This window comes from Pyrgilauda ruficollis, unplaced genomic scaffold (assembly GCF_017590135.1).
Source record: "Pyrgilauda ruficollis isolate IOZ18807 unplaced genomic scaffold, ASM1759013v1 scaffold31, whole genome shotgun sequence".
In the NCBI taxonomy this organism is placed as follows: Eukaryota; Metazoa; Chordata; class Aves; order Passeriformes; family Passeridae; genus Pyrgilauda; species Pyrgilauda ruficollis.
In genome coordinates, this window is record NW_024524489.1 from 6,118,140 (window position 1) to 6,136,440 (window position 18,301).

At 37.5% G+C, this 18,301-nt stretch overlaps 1 protein-coding gene across 4 annotated transcripts in view; it reads right to left on the bottom strand.

Moving 5' to 3' along the window:
• TASP1 (taspase 1) overlaps nt 1-18,301 on the bottom strand; it is a 78,422-nt gene that overhangs the window by 16,789 nt on the left and 43,332 nt on the right. For all 4 annotated transcript variants that reach the window (XM_041474130.1, XM_041474128.1, XM_041474126.1 and 1 more), the window contains one exon: nt 8,101-8,211. In XM_041474130.1, coding sequence (XP_041330064.1) covers nt 8,101-8,211 — 111 coding nt within the window. The remainder of the gene's footprint in view (nt 1-8,100; nt 8,212-18,301) is intronic.

Consider the following 18,301-nt stretch of genomic DNA (forward strand, 5'->3'; position numbering starts at 1 on the left):
TAACAACAAAACAGCCCAATAAAAAACAACTTTGAGCATTACCATAAGGAAAACTAAAAGCGTTATTGTGTTGTCTCTAAATATTAGAGCAGCCACCTTGAAAAATAATACAAGGTGGCCACTGCAACAGAAGCCCACGTTGCAGGAAAATAATAAATGCAGTATGCTTAACAAACAGAAGTATCTTACTTGATCTAATGCAAACAGATTATTATCTTTAAAGTGCCACTTGCTTTGTAAAAGAACTATTACTAGTTACACCTAGTAATACACCTCCTGTATTACTCACTGACTGTGACCAAGTCCCTGTGAAACAAGAATCCAGCCCATGATAAGGTAGCAGATAAAACAGGAAAATATGTTTGGTTAAAATAGAAACACAAGGCTTGGAAAGTTGTGAAGAATTTTACCACCCAAGTCAAAATGAGACACTTCAAAGGCAATGCCTCCACCTGAACTTGGTCTGCAGACCTAATCTTAGACTAAACTGCACAAATGATTTAGGCTCGAAGCCATGGTGAAAAGTCTAAGCTCTCCCAGCTGTGGCAAAAGGTCATTGCAAAGAGACAGAAAAAGTTCTGGCTTCCTTTTAATAAGCAGTTTTTTCTTCCCTTTCAAGAGCTGTGAAAGATTCTTCCAAAGTTCTAGTGAAAAATATTAATTATCTCTAATTAGAATGGCTAAAAATGTTCTACTTCATCAGAACACAGCCAGTAAACAGTATTCACAGCAGACAGCATTTTTGAGGCCACAGTAAAACACTGGGACTGTACGAATGCACATAATACCAGACAGCAACTACTGATTACAGTTTATAGAGTTGGTTCCACTGAAGTCTTGTTCTAGAAATGCTTCCATTAGTTTAATCACTTATTTTAGGGATTTTGTTTCTCCCACACTCTGAAAAAAATAGATGAAAGGGAAGTCTGCAAATAAGCTAATTACATATTTCATCATTTTCCCAGTATTTTTGTCAACTATGCCATCATGACTGATCAAACTGTCAGCAATCTGAGTAACTTGTATATGGTCTTTTGAAATTTCACAAGGCTTAGCAGCATATTTCTTTTCATGCAGAGACTGCAGCAGAACATGTAACACTGCATTTCCATCAAAAAACTTTCATTTTTACAGGGATTTCTTTGCAAGAACAAAATATATTCATCTTCAGCGAAACACAGAATAAAAAAAACCCAATCACTCAAAGCAAGCGTTTTTTTTTTGAAAAAAGGTTTAAATAAGTAATTTAAAATTTGAGCTTCAAGCACATAAGACAAAGTCTTCAGCTTACAACTTCATCCAAAAAGATGCTCAACCTCTACATGAACAACTGAGAGCCCCAATTCCGTCAGCATAAATAGCATTTATTTATTGACATTAAACATGGTGTCCATTATACTGCCCTAAGTATGTACACAATTGTTTTCTGAACAAATTACTTCCTTCAATGATTATACACCATGGAAGCTTTATTACCAGTCCACAAAACTCAAAGGCTTTGAAGACCACTCAAAAGTTGGAAAACTGACTGTATTAATTCAGCCTTTGCTGAAGTACACTGCCACCCTACTGCAACTGGAAAACTCCAGAAGTGGATTAACTTAATAGCACCTGATAAAAGTGTGATAAAAATCTTAACTTCAGCACCCATAAAAAACAATAGATGGGCAAGACATTGACTTCTTTAAGAATGACACTGGTTGAGCCCTTGGACTAAGAAGAAATGTTGGTTATGCCACGTGAAACCAGGTCACACAGCACTAACTTTGTAACAGTACTACTGGTGTGAGATGAATAAAATTACTTAAAGTGACTTTTAGCAGGTAATTTGAATGAAGTATTGAACCAAATGTCTTTAAAAAATTGTGTCACACAAACAAAGCAAGGATTATGGAAGACATTATATCTCCTACACACAAAAACATAGCCTTGCTTGCCCTTTTGATCTTCTACACCATTTTCTCATCACCTGGAGAATGATGATCATTCTGGAATGGTGGGAGAAGTCTGAAAAAGAATACCCCTTGTTTCCATCTCCGAACACAAGCAGCAAATGAAGACACAGTCACTTGCACTACCCTTCAAAGATTCAGGATCTTCCCACCCACACCACTTCCAAGGGCCACCCTGCTTCCCTGTTTCTGTTGAAGGCTGCCATTCCCACAAACATCAGAAGCAAACTGTGTGACTCCACCCTCAGCCATCCCAGATGCCTTCAGCAGCAAGTTCAGCTAAATCATCTCAGTGCAAAATCAGCAACAACACAGTGTATGTCTCCAATTCACTGCCTAAGCTGTGGAGAATCAAACTCTAAGAGATGTCAAAAATGAGTTGCCTACAATAACAGTATTACAGTATGCTATGCTACAGTAAATTTAGGCTGTTTCTCTGCTCTTAAAAATTAGACCCTAAGCCAAATTAAATACATGCTGAAAAGCATATTGTGTAAAAGTTACTTATTTTCCTGTTAAAGCAATTCTTTAAAAATGTTAGAAGAGGGATTCAAATATAATACCTTTTTTAAACAAGGATCTTTCTAGATATGTGGCCCTACTGATGACGATTACAATTATGCTAAAGAGTGTATTTTAACAAACTAGACAGTGCAAATGAGTAGGTCTACAGTAAGCAAAATTCCAGACAGCTGAATGCTATGCATCCATCACTGAATCTGTAAAAATAATGGTACAAAAGCAGTATTATACTTTATTTCTAAAGAGAATCCAAGTACCATACACATGAATTAATTTGACTGTTCTCAAAACACTGTGAATTCAAAGGTTAGGGACATATTTCATTAATTTAATTCTAAAACTCATTTTGTTGCAGCCAATCCATTGAGAAAAAGAATAACAGAGCAGACTTTTGTAAAAAAATAACAATATAGGTAATGACTTTTTTCAATATACAATTTAATTAGTATTTCAAGAGGAGGAGAAAAAGTGGAACTAAAATACTGACATGTATATTAAAGGCAGAATGGTTTCTCATTAGAAGGAAAAAGTGATCTGGCTCCCACCTCCTACACCATTTTTGCTCTCTCTGTTCTTTTCAGAAAGACAGGTTTTCCTGTACAAATTCAAAATTTAGTTAAAATAAAACCAAAATATGGCTACTACCCAAAAATATTGTTTTCCACTGCAATAAAACAGAATTGCTGGACAAATCTTTGATGTAATATCTTGCTAATGACAAAATTACAAAAACCTGGGGCTTTAAACATCATTTTAAGTCTCATGAAGCTCAGTGTTCCTTTCCCAGTTACACTGGCATACCACTGAGGACTGTGGGATGAAAAATCCAAAGTAAAACTCCAGCTGCAGCATTAACTAATAATGTTAGCACTGACTGGCCACAGCAGAGAGAAGGGGTAGGACAAAACGAAACAAACCCCATATTTCACTAGTTTTGGTCAAATCCTTACCTTCCCTAGTCACAAAACTACATTTCACAAAACACATTTCTCTCCTTCAAAGCTCAACTACTCTGTTATTGCTATGTGACATACAGAAAGCATCACTACATTTTGATTTATGTATTTTGTATGTTATTAATCTGTAGCAATAGTCTCTCAAAAACAAGCAAGCAGGTCATCACAGCTACTCCACATCCCCTGATCCCATGAAGTTCTGCAAGAGCAGCCAGAGATGAACACCACGACCCAGGTTCAGCTGCTGATCAGGGACAGAACTGAGAGTTCTGCAAGTGTTAATGCAAATAATGGCCTCAACATTCAGCCTTGCTCTGGAAGAGCTACAGCTACAAGTGAAGAACACTTTTGCTTCGGCATCTTTTGTAAATTAAAGCTCTCCTGTGATGAAGATTGTTTCCTCCAGATCATGGGAATGAAGTTGTTCACTTCTGATCCTGTGCTTTTTGTTCCTCATTTGTAGTTACTGCACAGAACCATTCTAGCACAGATTCAACACAAAGCTGTAAATGAAGTGTTTTATTTACACTCACCCAGCTGAAGGATGAACCAGCTGCTCATCAGATGTTCTGCATTCACACTCTTCCACAGCAGAGAAACCATTACCAGCTTCATTGTTTACATCAGCTTTCAAAGGCTTAGAACTTGGGTCTAAACACTGACTGTGGTGTGGTGTAACCAATAAATTGCTTCAGCATCCCCCAGTTTTAACAGAGGGCAGTTAAACAATTCTAAACCTTCTTGTGCACTGTGTGAGTGAAATTCTGACCTTTGCAGGTCAACAGTCTACTGATCACCTCGGCCACTGGACTGTCAGCTTGTGTACAGAGCGTGGTGGAAGTGAAGCTGTTGGCCACTCTGCTTCTGCTATGTATCCCACTAAACTCCAAATATAATAAGCACTAAATGAAGCCTGCTTTTCATTTCATGCACCATTATGTGGTGAATGTTTAAGCACAAGCTGTCTCAAGTCAGAGGTCTTTATATTTCATGATACATTAAGTTACAACATCTATATTGAATTTTTAAAGAAGCTGCAAGAGAAAACACCTGCACTTCAAAACTTTACAGGCAAGATTTTAAGAAATGAAATAACTGAGGATACCACAGACCAATAAAATCCCAAAGCTTTTGACATGGAGAAGCATAGGGAGGACCTATACAAATCCTTGTGGAACATCACCATGTTGTATTTATGAAACTTCAGGATCACTTAATTCTCTTCTGAAATCTTTGTCTTTGTTTCATGGAGAAGCATAATAATGCTTCCATAGTCTGTTTCCCCCGCTAGAAAACCACAAAGGATACTACAAAGCTTAGAGTGATATAGCACCAAAAGAAACTCTCAAGTACTATAAAGTAACTATAACACTGTGCAATGCCAGTCACAGTCTTGTTACTGTTGAAGTATGAGGCTTTTTCCTCCCCAGCAAGCATAACCAGTAATCAGGAAATGAATTTTCTGTGATTCCTAGATGTCCAAAATCCTGCTCAGAAGAGAGGATTTTGACACTAGATTTCTAGAAGAGAAAGTGTCAGCATTATTCTTCTGCTATTACCTTGCTGCAGACTTCACTCAACTGAAGTGCAGTTTAAAAATTCAAGACTTGAGAATCACATCTCCACTAAGGAAAGAACAAATATCAGATTCCAACTATGTCTTTCAGCTCATTATTTTCTAATACTTCATAAGAAGTTCTAAAGTATCATTGGTAATGCTGCCATTGTTAAGAGCCCAGATTTCCTGCCAATGAGATGACACAAATATTTACTCTAAGTCTACATAAGAGTCTACAAACACAAACTTGGCTGCATTTGAAAGAAATGATGAGTAACAAAATCCTCCCTTCTTCTGTCTGGAAGGTACTTGTGTTTACAGAACACCATTCCTTAACTGTGAACCAAGCCTTCTGCACTCTTTGACTAAAGATATGGCGCCCATTCCATTTACAAAAAGTCTATATTTAATTTCTCTCACCTCTGATTCAACCATCAGTTGTGCATTCTCCACAGTAAGCTGGCTCTGAGAAAGGATGAGAGAAGCACATCTGACATGAGTTTGCTCATCACCTGCTGTTTAAACAGCACTCACTGTCTAAGCCAGGCACTCCCTAGCTGGAAGGATTCCCAGGACTCTGCAGAGACTCAGAGAATCCTGTAAACAGGAAGCACCAATCTGATGGCAACTGCCAAAATCAGCTGTTCATTCCTCTGATACAAGTAACACACATTTTGACTTCTGATAAAACATTCTAGCTCAGCTTTGTTCAAAGCTGGGTTTTTTTTTTCCCAATGCCTCGGTCCATTATAATTCTGGTGACATTTTGACAAGACCACAAAGCAGGGCTCTAAGGAAGGCAAGGGAAGCATCCATGCCACCAGCAAGGAGTCTATTACCCCATTTTATCCTGATGTTTCACAGTAAGGAATTCTGCACCATACCACACATCCTGTGCTATCAACTAGCACTTATGAAAACATCACTTATGAAAAATCACAGCAAAAACCTATTTAGTATAAACCTACCATTTTTAAGTGTAATGCATGTTTTTAACTGTTGCACTGCATTTGCCACATGTAACTTTGCATTCCATCTCCAGAATTGCCAAGATTGCCAAAATTTCTCTACCAGCTACAAACTCAATACTATGTCACATGCAACCAGCAAGACGTATATGGATTTTGATGTTTTTCTCCATCAGTCTTCATTCACAGGATTGAGCACAAGCTGAGCACAAACTAGATTTTATGTTTTCTAATCCAAGCATTTCACCTACACAAAAAACAAAGGTGGTAGTATCTTTTTCCCCATATAGGCACTGCCCAGAGTATAACTGAGATACTACTGAGTATAACTGAGCAGATATTACAATTCCTTTCAAATTTTCTTTTCATGAAGAGCATTAATTTAATCCTGTCTCTCACTCTTTTCACTTTCTGCTGTTTAGCTGGGTTTAGTGTTTTCCCAAGGCAATAATACAGCACACTGATATCCTGATACCTCTGTCTGTGCAGCTCCTCTTTCTCTGCAATTGATAGTTCAGGTGCAACAAATTCTTCAGCAGCATTTAATAGGCTCTTATCTCCAACAGAAACATTTTCACATTTCCACTAAAGAACGCAATGCATACATCATATAGGAGCCACCTCACATTTAATATGCAAAGCGGTGGCAAAATACATTTGCATTAAACAGCAAAACAACAATTGCTGGTTTTTTGCTAATCATTACCAAACCTAACAAAGGAAACACAGAAAACTCAAAGCAACTCAAAGAAGGCACCTTTAACTAAAACAATTTAAATTTTGGGCTTTTATCAGCCAGTCTCTATGAATTACTTCATCAGTAACTTCCCATCTTGTGTGTGTACATGCATTAATATGAAATTGCAGAAGGCTACATACAATTTGGGTTTGCTTCTAGCACTCTTAGAAAAAACAGCAGAATAAATTTTAAGAGCATGAACTAGAGATCTGACTTTCCTAAAGTTAGGCCACTTCCATACAACATCTGCAAAGTAGGTTAGAAATCAGCAAAGCTATCACAAACATCCTTCCTAAATGTTCTTTTGCGTACACAAACTCCTAATTTTGTGCCACTATGCACTGGAATGAGTGATTAAATAGAAAAAGCTACATTTTTGCTGCTTGGATTAGAATCTTTTTGGGCAACACACAGAATGTTCTGCACTCTTACAACACCTAGAAATGACCACAGTGCAGCAGCAGATTATCAAGGGCAGTCTTCCAATGCAAAGGTGACTTCCCTTCAAACAGTCAAATGTCAGAAGCAGAACCTAACATGGATTCAACACTAGAAAAAGAAATCAAGAAGTTGCAATGCACAGCTTGCCAAGACCAAAGGTATTAGTCCCTGGGACCCCAAAAAGTGTGTACATGCCCCTCTAAAGTATCACAAAATGAGCTCTTGCAACAGTGTCCAAGTATTATGTTGTCCATAAGAAATTTTCAAGATGAAAATTGTCTGTAGATTCTAAAGCTTGAAAAATTTTAAGGGGTTATGAAAACACTAAGTCAACATATATGACAGAAGCTTCACTGGAATTTTCAAAAGGGCAAGATTTTATTGTTATTTTAAAAACCCACTTTCGTATTCTGCTTATGATTTGAGGAAAGAAAAAGATCTACATTTACAAGAAACTGAAGACATATTACACAATTCTCTTAAATCAAGTAATTTTTTTTTTAACAAGTGTATTTCACTTTTCCAAGAAATTAATTTTATTATGCAAATAGCAAACCAGAATCTGCCTGCCCAAAGCATTTAATTAGAACAATAAATGGTTTTGAGGTCTACTATTTTTAAAAGGGTTAACATGATGAATAATTTTTACTAATGCTCCTAACCCATCAATTCTAAAATATGCAATTGTACACCACAGCCCATGATTCAGACAGGAAATTCTTTCTTCAAACCTCTCCGGGTATTCTATGACTCACATAACAATTGAGGTATTTCCAAGGGTTTTCCTTTAAATATCCTAATATATTCTTCTGTAGTTTAACATTTTTCAGATGTAACACAAGACTAAATCTGAAGCCAACTGCAACACAAGGCTTCAACAGAAATCACAAGAATAAGCATCTTTAATAGAGTTACTTGAATTTTCAGCTAACCTGCATTTAGGCAATTTGGGCCATGTACTTACCAATAAACTTGTTTTGCATAGTCTCTAGGAGAGCTTGGTGGGCATCCTCTGTTTGCAAAGCACACGAACATTCTCTGGCCAGTATGGTCCGGACAAGGTGCTCTCCACAACCTAAAGAAATATTAAGGTTGGGAATAGTCAAAATACAGATATCACTTTGAAGAAACCCTGTAATTAATTTATAGCATCACATAAATTTGGCTGTGATGATGCAAAACAATGACAGTTTCTTCATAGTGATGCAAATGACAAGCTTCTGCCACACATTTTTATTTTTTAAAAAGGTTGACACAAAGTCACTCAAAAATTCAAGTAAGTAAGTGGTTTTCTCACAACTTGCAATTTCGACTCCACAAAGTCAGAAAGCAAACAAAAATTAAACAAAAATTACAGAAAGAAGAAACAGCAACACTGTCTCTGACTTAGCATCTCTATCCAGATAGAATCCTCTTACTAATCATTCTCCTGGGAATGACCTTTGCATGTAACTCTTGAAACTGAGAACAACTCCAGTGACACAGTAACTCCTTTTGCATGACAGAATTTTCTACTCATTCCATCTGATTCAGTCTTTTTGCAACAAAGGAAAACATGAATTCAGCCGTGCTTTTTTTGCCAAAGTGGCTGGTCACCAGACTCCTAATACAAATTCTTTCAATTTTTAAAGGTTTGTCCTTAAGAAACTAAAAAGCTTCTGCAAACAATCACTTATTGCCTCAGTGCTTTCTGTACCTATCCTGTGAAACCTATTTTTGGTGAAGACAAGCAGGTCGTTACTGCTACTCTTGTTCTGTAGGAACACTTTCACACCTGCTCTTTTTTCTCCTACACCCTTTTCCCTTCCTGTACTGTGCTTTGGGACACACAGCTGCAGCAAATGGCACCATGAATGTTTACTGGACCGGCTGGGCTTGTTGGACAAAATATTCATTGCTGATACCTTCTCCACCAAGGTCTACCTATGCATCCTGTTTGTTGACATTTAACCTTAATGGCAGGGAAGCAGACAAAGCAGCTAGAAGAGGTTTAACCAAGAGTAAGGTGAATTGTTTTATCCAGTTAGGAAAGAAAAAAATACAACTAATGTAGAGTTGCGGTAACAATGATCTTAAATTATCGAAACGCAAGTGGTCACATTTTGATCAGATTTGTAACTTATCAGGACCTAAAACTGCATTAGACACCAGAATATACAGAGAGAAGTGAGATACAGTGTGTTCACAATTATATATGTAAATATTTTTAGCATATTTCTCATTAAATACAACAAGATGATGTAAGCACTGGAATAATTTTTAAAAAAATCTGCTATAATACAGGTACAGAACTACATAAATACACCTACATAGCCTCCAGAAATAAATTTATGGCTGGAAACAATCTAGTTGCTTCCAAGTGGCAGGGAGCTGGAGCTGGTAGACATCAGACCTAGGCTGGCTTCAGACAAAGGCAGCTCAGTCTCCACGGGTAACTCGCACTTTACTGGAAGCACTAACAAGCCCAGAACAGAGACACTGGCTGAATCCAGCCTAGATGTGGCATAAAGAAAAATTTAATAATTAAACCCAACCCAAAGTGGCTCCAGTGCAGCCTGCTGAGTCTCTCCTCACTGTGCATATGCTGAGTTTAGAGCACTGACTGGTGTGGGTACAACAGGGCACAAACACGTTGGCAGGTCTGGCACTGTGTGCTGCAGTGACTCACAGACTGGTTTCCAGTTCTTCTCACCATTTTAAACCCTAATGTGGGAACCTTCTCAAAGAATCTCCCTCTTTGGCTACTTGACACACAATTATGCCCTTCCCCTTAAATGCATAGTGAGTTTTCACTGTTCTTCAAAGACTTAAACAGAACAGGAAAAAAAATTACCCCCCTCATTTTCAAGATTAAAAAAAAAAAAAAACCCTCAAACTCCCCCCCCCCAAAAAAAAAACCCAACCAAAAAAATATCCAAAAAACGAAACAAAACAAAACAAAAAAAAACAAAAACAACCCAACCAAACAACATCCTCTGGAGCACTATGGATGCATTAGAGGTCAGAGAATCAGCCCAGAGACCAGATTGCTGAAAAATTGTGTACACATGTCCCAAAATCCTGCTATGTTCAATTTTCACAAAAATACCTTGGTCTTCAGTTATGTGTCCCTGCTAATGAAAAGTGTCTCCTGATTAATACAATTCAGCTAAAATGAGTTGTTTGAAGTGGGACACTTTGGCATTGAATCTACATACAATTGGCACAACAGAAACACAAAAAATTCTTTGTATAGCAAACAGACTGAGTAAAATCCAGTTACAAATTTAGAGGAAAATGGAAAGAGCCAAAATACTACAACAATTACACAGCCAAGGGAAGTCATCCTAGAGAGCACAAGGGAAAAAGTGTTCATGGTTTAAGTGTCCTGGTTAGGAGATAATCTTCAAGAGGCTCAAGCAATACAGCAACCTCAGCATCTGCTTACAGCAGGGTCTGTCTATACATTTGCCTCATTATAGCCACACTCTGAAGCTTCTGTCCACAAGCTTCTGTGAGTTACCTACTATTTATTCCAAAGTGATGGATGAAGAACATGAAAAAACCCCACAAGATGCATTTCACTCATAGATCACAACATGGACATCACTTTTTTAAAACTAGGAAGCTTTAATCACTATGAAGTTTTGCTGTAAAGAATAAAACTAAACAGGCATATGCTCAAGCAATAACTGAGAAAGCTGGTTTTTTTTTTCTTGAAAAAACCTCCTAGTACCTTTAAAATATAACATGTAACACCTTTAAATATAACTATATGAATAAGAAGCAGGGGACTTAGAAGAGGAATCAAACAAATGAGACACAGAAATCAGAGTGAGCCTATGTATCTTCAGTGCATCAAGTAATAAAACCAGATGTTACTACTTCACAATTTTCAAGCATTTCCTAAACTGGAATTAAAAAAATAAAACAATGGCCATTTTTTAGCATGATGTGTAATGTTATTTCCCCCCAAGAGAATGACTTTATTGAAGAGTTCCCATAACATCTAGTCTGCTCCAAAAAAAATTCAGAGAGAGAAAACTTAATATGGGTTAAGAACAGCTGCAGCCCACATCCCCATCCAGGATCAACCATAAGGAAAGCAGCTTTGAAATTCTACTAACACATCACACATCTCTACATCCCCACAGACAAAGTCATTCCTTTTTGTCATATTTATGTCAACCTATAAGGCAACAAACTTACAGACTGTTGCTGGCAGTGTATGTAAAAATCTTTCAGCACTTCACTTGCTGGCAGTCTGCAGGGACAGATAACTAAGGAAAACAATTCCCCCATTTGCAAAAGAAAAATTTGTTACTGTAGTTTTTGATGTAAGAACATCTATTTTTGAAGAATGAAAAAAAAAAAAAACCCTAAGCAGTCTGTCACATACTTTGACCAGATATAGGCTAAGAAAAAGAATTGCACTTTCTATCATCTCAAGTCAGAACCAAATTTCTTGCAGGTTTAGCAGATCTCTATGTCTGTATAGCCTTGAACGCTGTAGATAATACTGGGACTAGGCACAAATTTATTGCATACATTACTAGAGCAATCAAAACTGATTTGTAACTTACAATATAAAGTTGTGGGTTCAAATTTATAGTTCCAGTCACTTTAGTCTAACCGCCAGCATTAGCCAACATCCAAAAAAGTTGTATTAACAGGACTCAAGACAGCAATTCCAGTGAAAGCTACTTAAACACATTTCCAAATCAAGCACACAAGTTGATGAAAATGTAAATCTGATTAATGTGCTTAACTATCTCATATTATACTACATTTAACTGCAAGTGTTAACACATTTGGCATTTCTTTCACTGAATAGTACTAACAAGTACAACCAAACCAAGAGGAACTCCCACTAAGAATTTTCCAATTCTACATTAAAGTCTCAAATACATTTGTTTTAGTAACTTTCTTGTAAACAAGAGTTAAAATCATTTTATTATCCTTTCCCAGTCATGATGATGACTTCTTCAGTATCCTGAAGCTCATTATATTTCAGAGATGAATATTTTGCAATGACAGACAAATGCCTCCCTAAGATTTCACACATGAGTGACTCAAATGCAGATGACTGGTTGGAAAAATTTACTGGGTTAAATTAGAGCTTCAAATTGAAATAACTTTCATATAGTAAACAAATTATTTTCCTAACACAGTAATGTTCTGCAAACACCATGTTGCTTACTTGTAACTCCTCCACTGACAAAAAATCTACTGTTGGAACTGCTGTTGTCCATGTTTGCAGGGCTAAGTACAATTAACTGCCTTCCTCTAGGATTGCTTCTGGCAAAGGCAAAAACACTTCAAACAGAAAACAAAGAGTTTATAGAGACTATTTTGATAAATCATGCCTGACAAATTTGGTGACCTTCTACAATGAAGTTACAGCACTGGAGGGTACTATGAGGCTGGTGAGATACTGGAACTGGCTGCCCAGGGAAGTTCTGAATGTGCCATCCCTGGAAGTGTTCCTGGCCAAGCTGGATGGAGCTCTGAGCTAACAGTTCGAGTGGAAGGTGCTCCTGCCCATGGCAGGAACTTGTAAGATCTCATCTTTAAGGTCCCTCCCAACCCAAATCACTCGAAGATCCTACGAAAAATAAACAAAAACAGACAGATATTTTGATGCAAGTTTCTAGTTTACTAAATTAAGGGGAGAGAATATACAGATTCCTAAAGGCTCCAGGCATTGATGGCAACAGATTCCTATGGCAAGGGAAGGAAAGAAGAATGAGGCTTAATAGCCACAACACCTTGATTTTGTAAACAAACTACAAACCCAAACAAAATGCTAAAATATCCCAGAAAACCTGTATTCAATCAGAAGCTTCTATTCCTGCCTGAAAATTACTTGAAGATCATATACAAAATCACTTGAAGATCATACAGAAACACCAAGACTGATTTTCAGAGACTTGGATTCATATCTTGGATTATGTCACAATACAGTTTTAATGCAGTGTTTCTTTCAAACTGCCAGGCAGACCAACAGTGAAAAAGAACTTCCCGTTTCTGTGGGTACTGAAATGTGCAATTTCTGATAATAATACACTTTTACCTCCAATTCAAATACTCCTCATTGATTACTACATGAATTGCACAAGAACAGTCTAGGAATCTACAACCTTTTTCATCATAGTCTCTTTTTCTTATGTTATCCTACTATAATTTAGTTGTCCTGGCTGTATCAGTAGTCCCCCTGAGTTACTCCTTCAGCAGTAATTTGTCAGTTAGCCTATGCACAACTTTCATAACAACCATGTTACTAGGGGGAAGGAGGGGTTGTGATGGTTTTGGGTTTATTTTTTAAGATTGTTAACATCTTCAACTTTTAGGTATTATATTAGATACTATTTTACACTGCATACAATTCTGAAAAAAGGTAAGAAATCTGAGCTATAATTTTTAAATGTTAATCTTTCTGTACCAAACAGCAACTAATATTCAATTCACAGGATATACAAACCTTAAGTTGCTACAGACTTGGATCTTTCATTTGAGCTTCATGCAAGAAACTAAGGACTAAATCACTGGGTTTTTTCCTCAGCATAGTGACTTCTCAAGAAGATTTCTAATGCTTGAAATAACCACAACAAGAGGAGAAAGAACCCAGCACAATATAAGCTGAACATCCCATACAATGTGTGCTCTGAAACTTATAATGCTCCTCCAATGGAACCAAGATGGCAAACGAAAGGAAAGCCTTGTGCAAAGCCAGGGCCTCCGAGCAGCATGTCAGAGAGAAATTGTTTTTCTGCTTCTTTTGATGGGAGATGCTTTCAAGTCAGGAAATTAGAAACAGGTGTGCCAGAGGGCACACACAAACACACACACACACACCCCACACTGAAAAACACGCGTTTTCAATTTTCAGACATGAAAGAGGCTCCTGTTGAATGGAAGGAGAAATGAAAATCGAGTTTGCTTTCTGCGAGCCACAAGCAGAGAGCTTGTGGAGTTTTGACAGGCTGCAGGAGCCTGTCTAGCTATGAAACACACAGTACCTCAGCACAAAGTGTTGGAACTTGTTTTAAAGGAGTACAGAATGGAAACTTGCATTACTCATATACAGTCAAGAACGGAAAAATTCATCTAGTTTACTCCACTGCCAAAGTATGACTCTCTGCTTTACAGAAGCTGAAGACAGAAGTTACAGGTTATCTGACTTTTATCATCTAGTCTATGCAGCAGAGTCTGAACCTGGCCCTGTTGTTTCTGTCCTGTTAAGCTTTGATGTTATTTTCAGTTCAATAGTAGGCCCTAAAGTATCAGATAACAAGTTAAAGAACTACTATTTCTGCTCTATTTCCTGGATAACTTCTAGTTATGCCTAATGGAAATACTGTGAAACCTGTATTTCAGTAAGCTCTGCTCATCATTTCCAGCATCTCTAGAAAGATCTGAGTAAAACCTTGCACGGCAGTGATTTAAAAAACAAAATACAGTATAATATAAATATTTAGTTGGCAAGACACTGATACAGGTAGATACATATTGGAAAAAAAAATGTAATGCATAACTCTCAGAAGACAAAATGCTGCAGTCTAGCAGAATGCACCACAGTGTTATATTAAAGTAACATAATTTTAGGGGGTTTTTTTCTCCTATCAGCTGCTGTATCTTGTCTTCATACTAGCAGGGGAAATTTTTAAGTTACTGACCTACTGCCAGAAAAAACACCTGCAAACAAAGTCTTGTCCAATTCCTAAAGCATTGATCCTAGAGGGCTCAATGGAGCACATTCCTGCTGCAGACAGACTACCCTTAGATGATTTACCTACTAAGAAAATGCAATGGAAATTTTCCAAAAGGTTGAAACTTTAGTAAATTTGGGCAAGTTTCAAAGATAACAAAAGAAATTCAACATGCAGACACACTCACATCTAAAGAACCTTCTAAGGAAAGGTAGGAAAACACATCTCTGACTTCTAATATGGGAAAAATAAACTAAAATCACTCCAAAAAACAACTTACTCAGCTTTTCTACAATTTTACAGATAAGAAAAAAAACTGTTTGAGAGATAAGGATTCATTCATTTGGCATTCTAAGTTCTAAACAGTGGTAAATGGCAGATAAATTATTTTAAAAGCTTTTTGTTTGAGTTACTATGAACAAAAAGAATTTGAGATGTATCTCCAAGAGAGATTAGAATGAAGAAAAAACGCAGGTCCCTTAAAGAGAATGTACTTTTTACATTCTTCATTACATTTAATACATTTTGAAAGATTAATTTCAGTTAAGCTGTAAAGAAAGAAGCAAACACTTTTTCCTAGGCCTTCCTCAGAAGCTTTGCTGCTACTGATCTCTGTAAAAACCCTACACCTCTCCAAACTACATCACTTCTGTCATATAAAACTTACAGGTAAGAAAGTATCTAAGTAGCTTATGTGTTTGCTAACTAAAGGAAGCTACAACTTCCACAAGCCTGTGCACCTACAAGCCTCATAGATATTACATCATCAAGTCCAATTAAAATTTCAAGAGGCAATAAGCCCTCTGATTATTGCATCCATCCAGTTCTGCTTCCCAGCAAGCCTTCCAAAGGCAATTCAACCAACCACTGTGATCATTCTGAGGACAAACCCCTCAGCTGTGAACACTGCAGTACTGTGTTTTATTGATTAGCTTCTCCATGCTACCATTCCCACAAATCATTTCTGCCTTGGGCTTCCTTTCCCTTCTCCCAGACTCACGGTGGTGCTGAGTTAGCTCACACACCACATGCTACAGCACTGAATCCTCCCAGCTGCATCTGGACACACAGGCTGAATGAACTCTTGACAGAAATATTCACTCATAGGTAAATACTGATCTGTCTGGAGATAGACCTCCCCTTCCTCCACCCTACCCTCTGCTTTACAGTAACAATCACATAACTCTTCTCCATTTGCTTCATCTGTGATGCATTAAATTACCTCTTATTCCCCAAATCTTACAGGACCAGACTGATTTTGAGAGATAATAGATGTGTCTACAAAGAGATTAATTGTGTCATAATACCTATCTCACACAGTGTAGCTCAATCTGTACAGGACACAAGATTTGCATGAGAAATTCCCCTGGGCATTGGGAGCATGGACTCAGAAGGACAGGCCAGACAGACAATGCTGCACTCGTGTGTTATATAAGGGCTAGCAACACATGCAAGTTTGAAGCAAGCTTTATCATCACATTATAAATGTAATTCACTGGCACAAGCTGCTCAGAGAAACTCTGGATGCCACATTGCTGGAACTGTTCAAGGCCAGGTTGGATGGAGCCTTGAGCAACCTGGTCTGGAGGAGAAGGTATCCCTGCCCAGGGCAGAGGTGTTCCATCCATTAAGGTCCTTCCAACTAAAAATATTCCATGATTCTACAAAACAGCACTGGCCAGGTATTCACTCACAGGATCCTAACACAGCCACTACTGCCCTCAGCAAAAAGGAATCACAAAGCTAAAATTATGCATTACAAGTCAATTTATTTGCATTAAAACTTCCCTGAAAAGTATTTATTCCATCACATCACTGTGGTTTGCTTGTAAAAGAAGCTTTCAAGTAGGAATCTAGAGATCAGCAGTTGCCATAAGGAGACCAAAATGCTGGCTGAGGGCATAACTCAACAGTCCATCTCTGCACAGGTGTCATTCCTATTCCATCCTATTCCACATTACCCATTCCACATTGCCTGCAAAAGCACCAATAAGACACCCAATGGACTGCAAAGAACAACAGATGTGAACACAATTTGAGCAGGAAAAGGTAGGGCAAGGAAAAGGGAATATATTAATTCCCTTACTGACATCGATTTCAAAACCAAGAGAAACCTCCTTGAGCAGCGGGCTGGACTAGACCTCAAGAGGTTCCTTTCAAACTAAACAATTCTGTTATTCTTCAAACACAAAGTGTGCTATTTATCCTTCATGCAATGATGCATTATGTCTACAAATGTATATCCAACACAACTTTTAAAGTATTGTGATCTAATCTCTAAAATGCCTTTATGAGAACAGAGGCCACTGCTTTTTGTCGTGAGACCTTAACAATTTGCTAGGATCTTTGTGAATTCACCAACACAAGAAACTGGCAAGGAAGTTTACACAGAATAAATACAGTTTGTACATGTATTCCTAAAACACTGCTGTTTTCTCTACCTGATTTTCATTCCATTCAAGAAAAGATTCTGCGCAGGAGAGAAGAACATGACATCACCAGGAGATTTCTCCCAGACAGAATCCTCAACTATGCCTCGTAAATAAATCTGGTCTTTCCAAAAATCTGACATCCCTTGTTGTACCTCCTCAACAAAACACAGCTCTGGCTCAGCCCTGAAACCAACTTATGTTTGTTAGCATCCTTAATTTTTCTGAATGACTTCAACATATGTCAAGCTTCTACTCCTTCTTTGGGATCATAAATTAGGTTGTATTTTCAAATCTCCCTAGGATAACCTATGTGCCTTTCTTGTATCAAATAGTCTCTTCAAATAAATTTTAGTAAAAGCAGGAGATTTTGCAGCTTTGTGTCACAGAATTTCTGCATTTTGTAAATAATGCAAGACCTTCTATCTTCAGAAATGCAATATTAAAGGTTTGCTGGCTTCAATGGCTGGTACCTAGACACAAAACACACTCATCCTTTGTATGCTTTCTATTTCCTGCTGTTGTTAAGATGAAAGAAATGCAAGACATCATTTTCAGTCTCTACACTTCCACTCAAAAATTCCACTTGGGTTTAATTTTCAAAGTGTCCTGCATTAGCTGTTACTGTAACTTTATATTTATTTTTATTGTTAAGGTTCTGCATATCCAAACAGAATTAGTATTTCTCAGCTCATCTCTCAGGAAAGATACAGCCTGCCTCTTACACCAGCAGTATTACTTTGGCACAGTTAGTGAATGAATATTCATAATCATCACAAATATTCCAACTGAGTAGGAAATTCAGTGTCACACTTGATATTATTTTGAATGAGAAGAATATCCACAAAGTCTTTGATTCTTATTATGCTCAGGAAAAAATAGGAAATTTTTTCTTCAAGTACAGCCAAAAAATGTACTATTGCTTTTCCTGTGGCTGGGTTTTGTTCACAAATGTTTTCCCTCCAAATAATACCCATCTTCCTGTGTTTACATTCCTATACCAGCAAAAAACACCCACTAAAGAGTTCCAAGCAGCCTTACGAGTGTT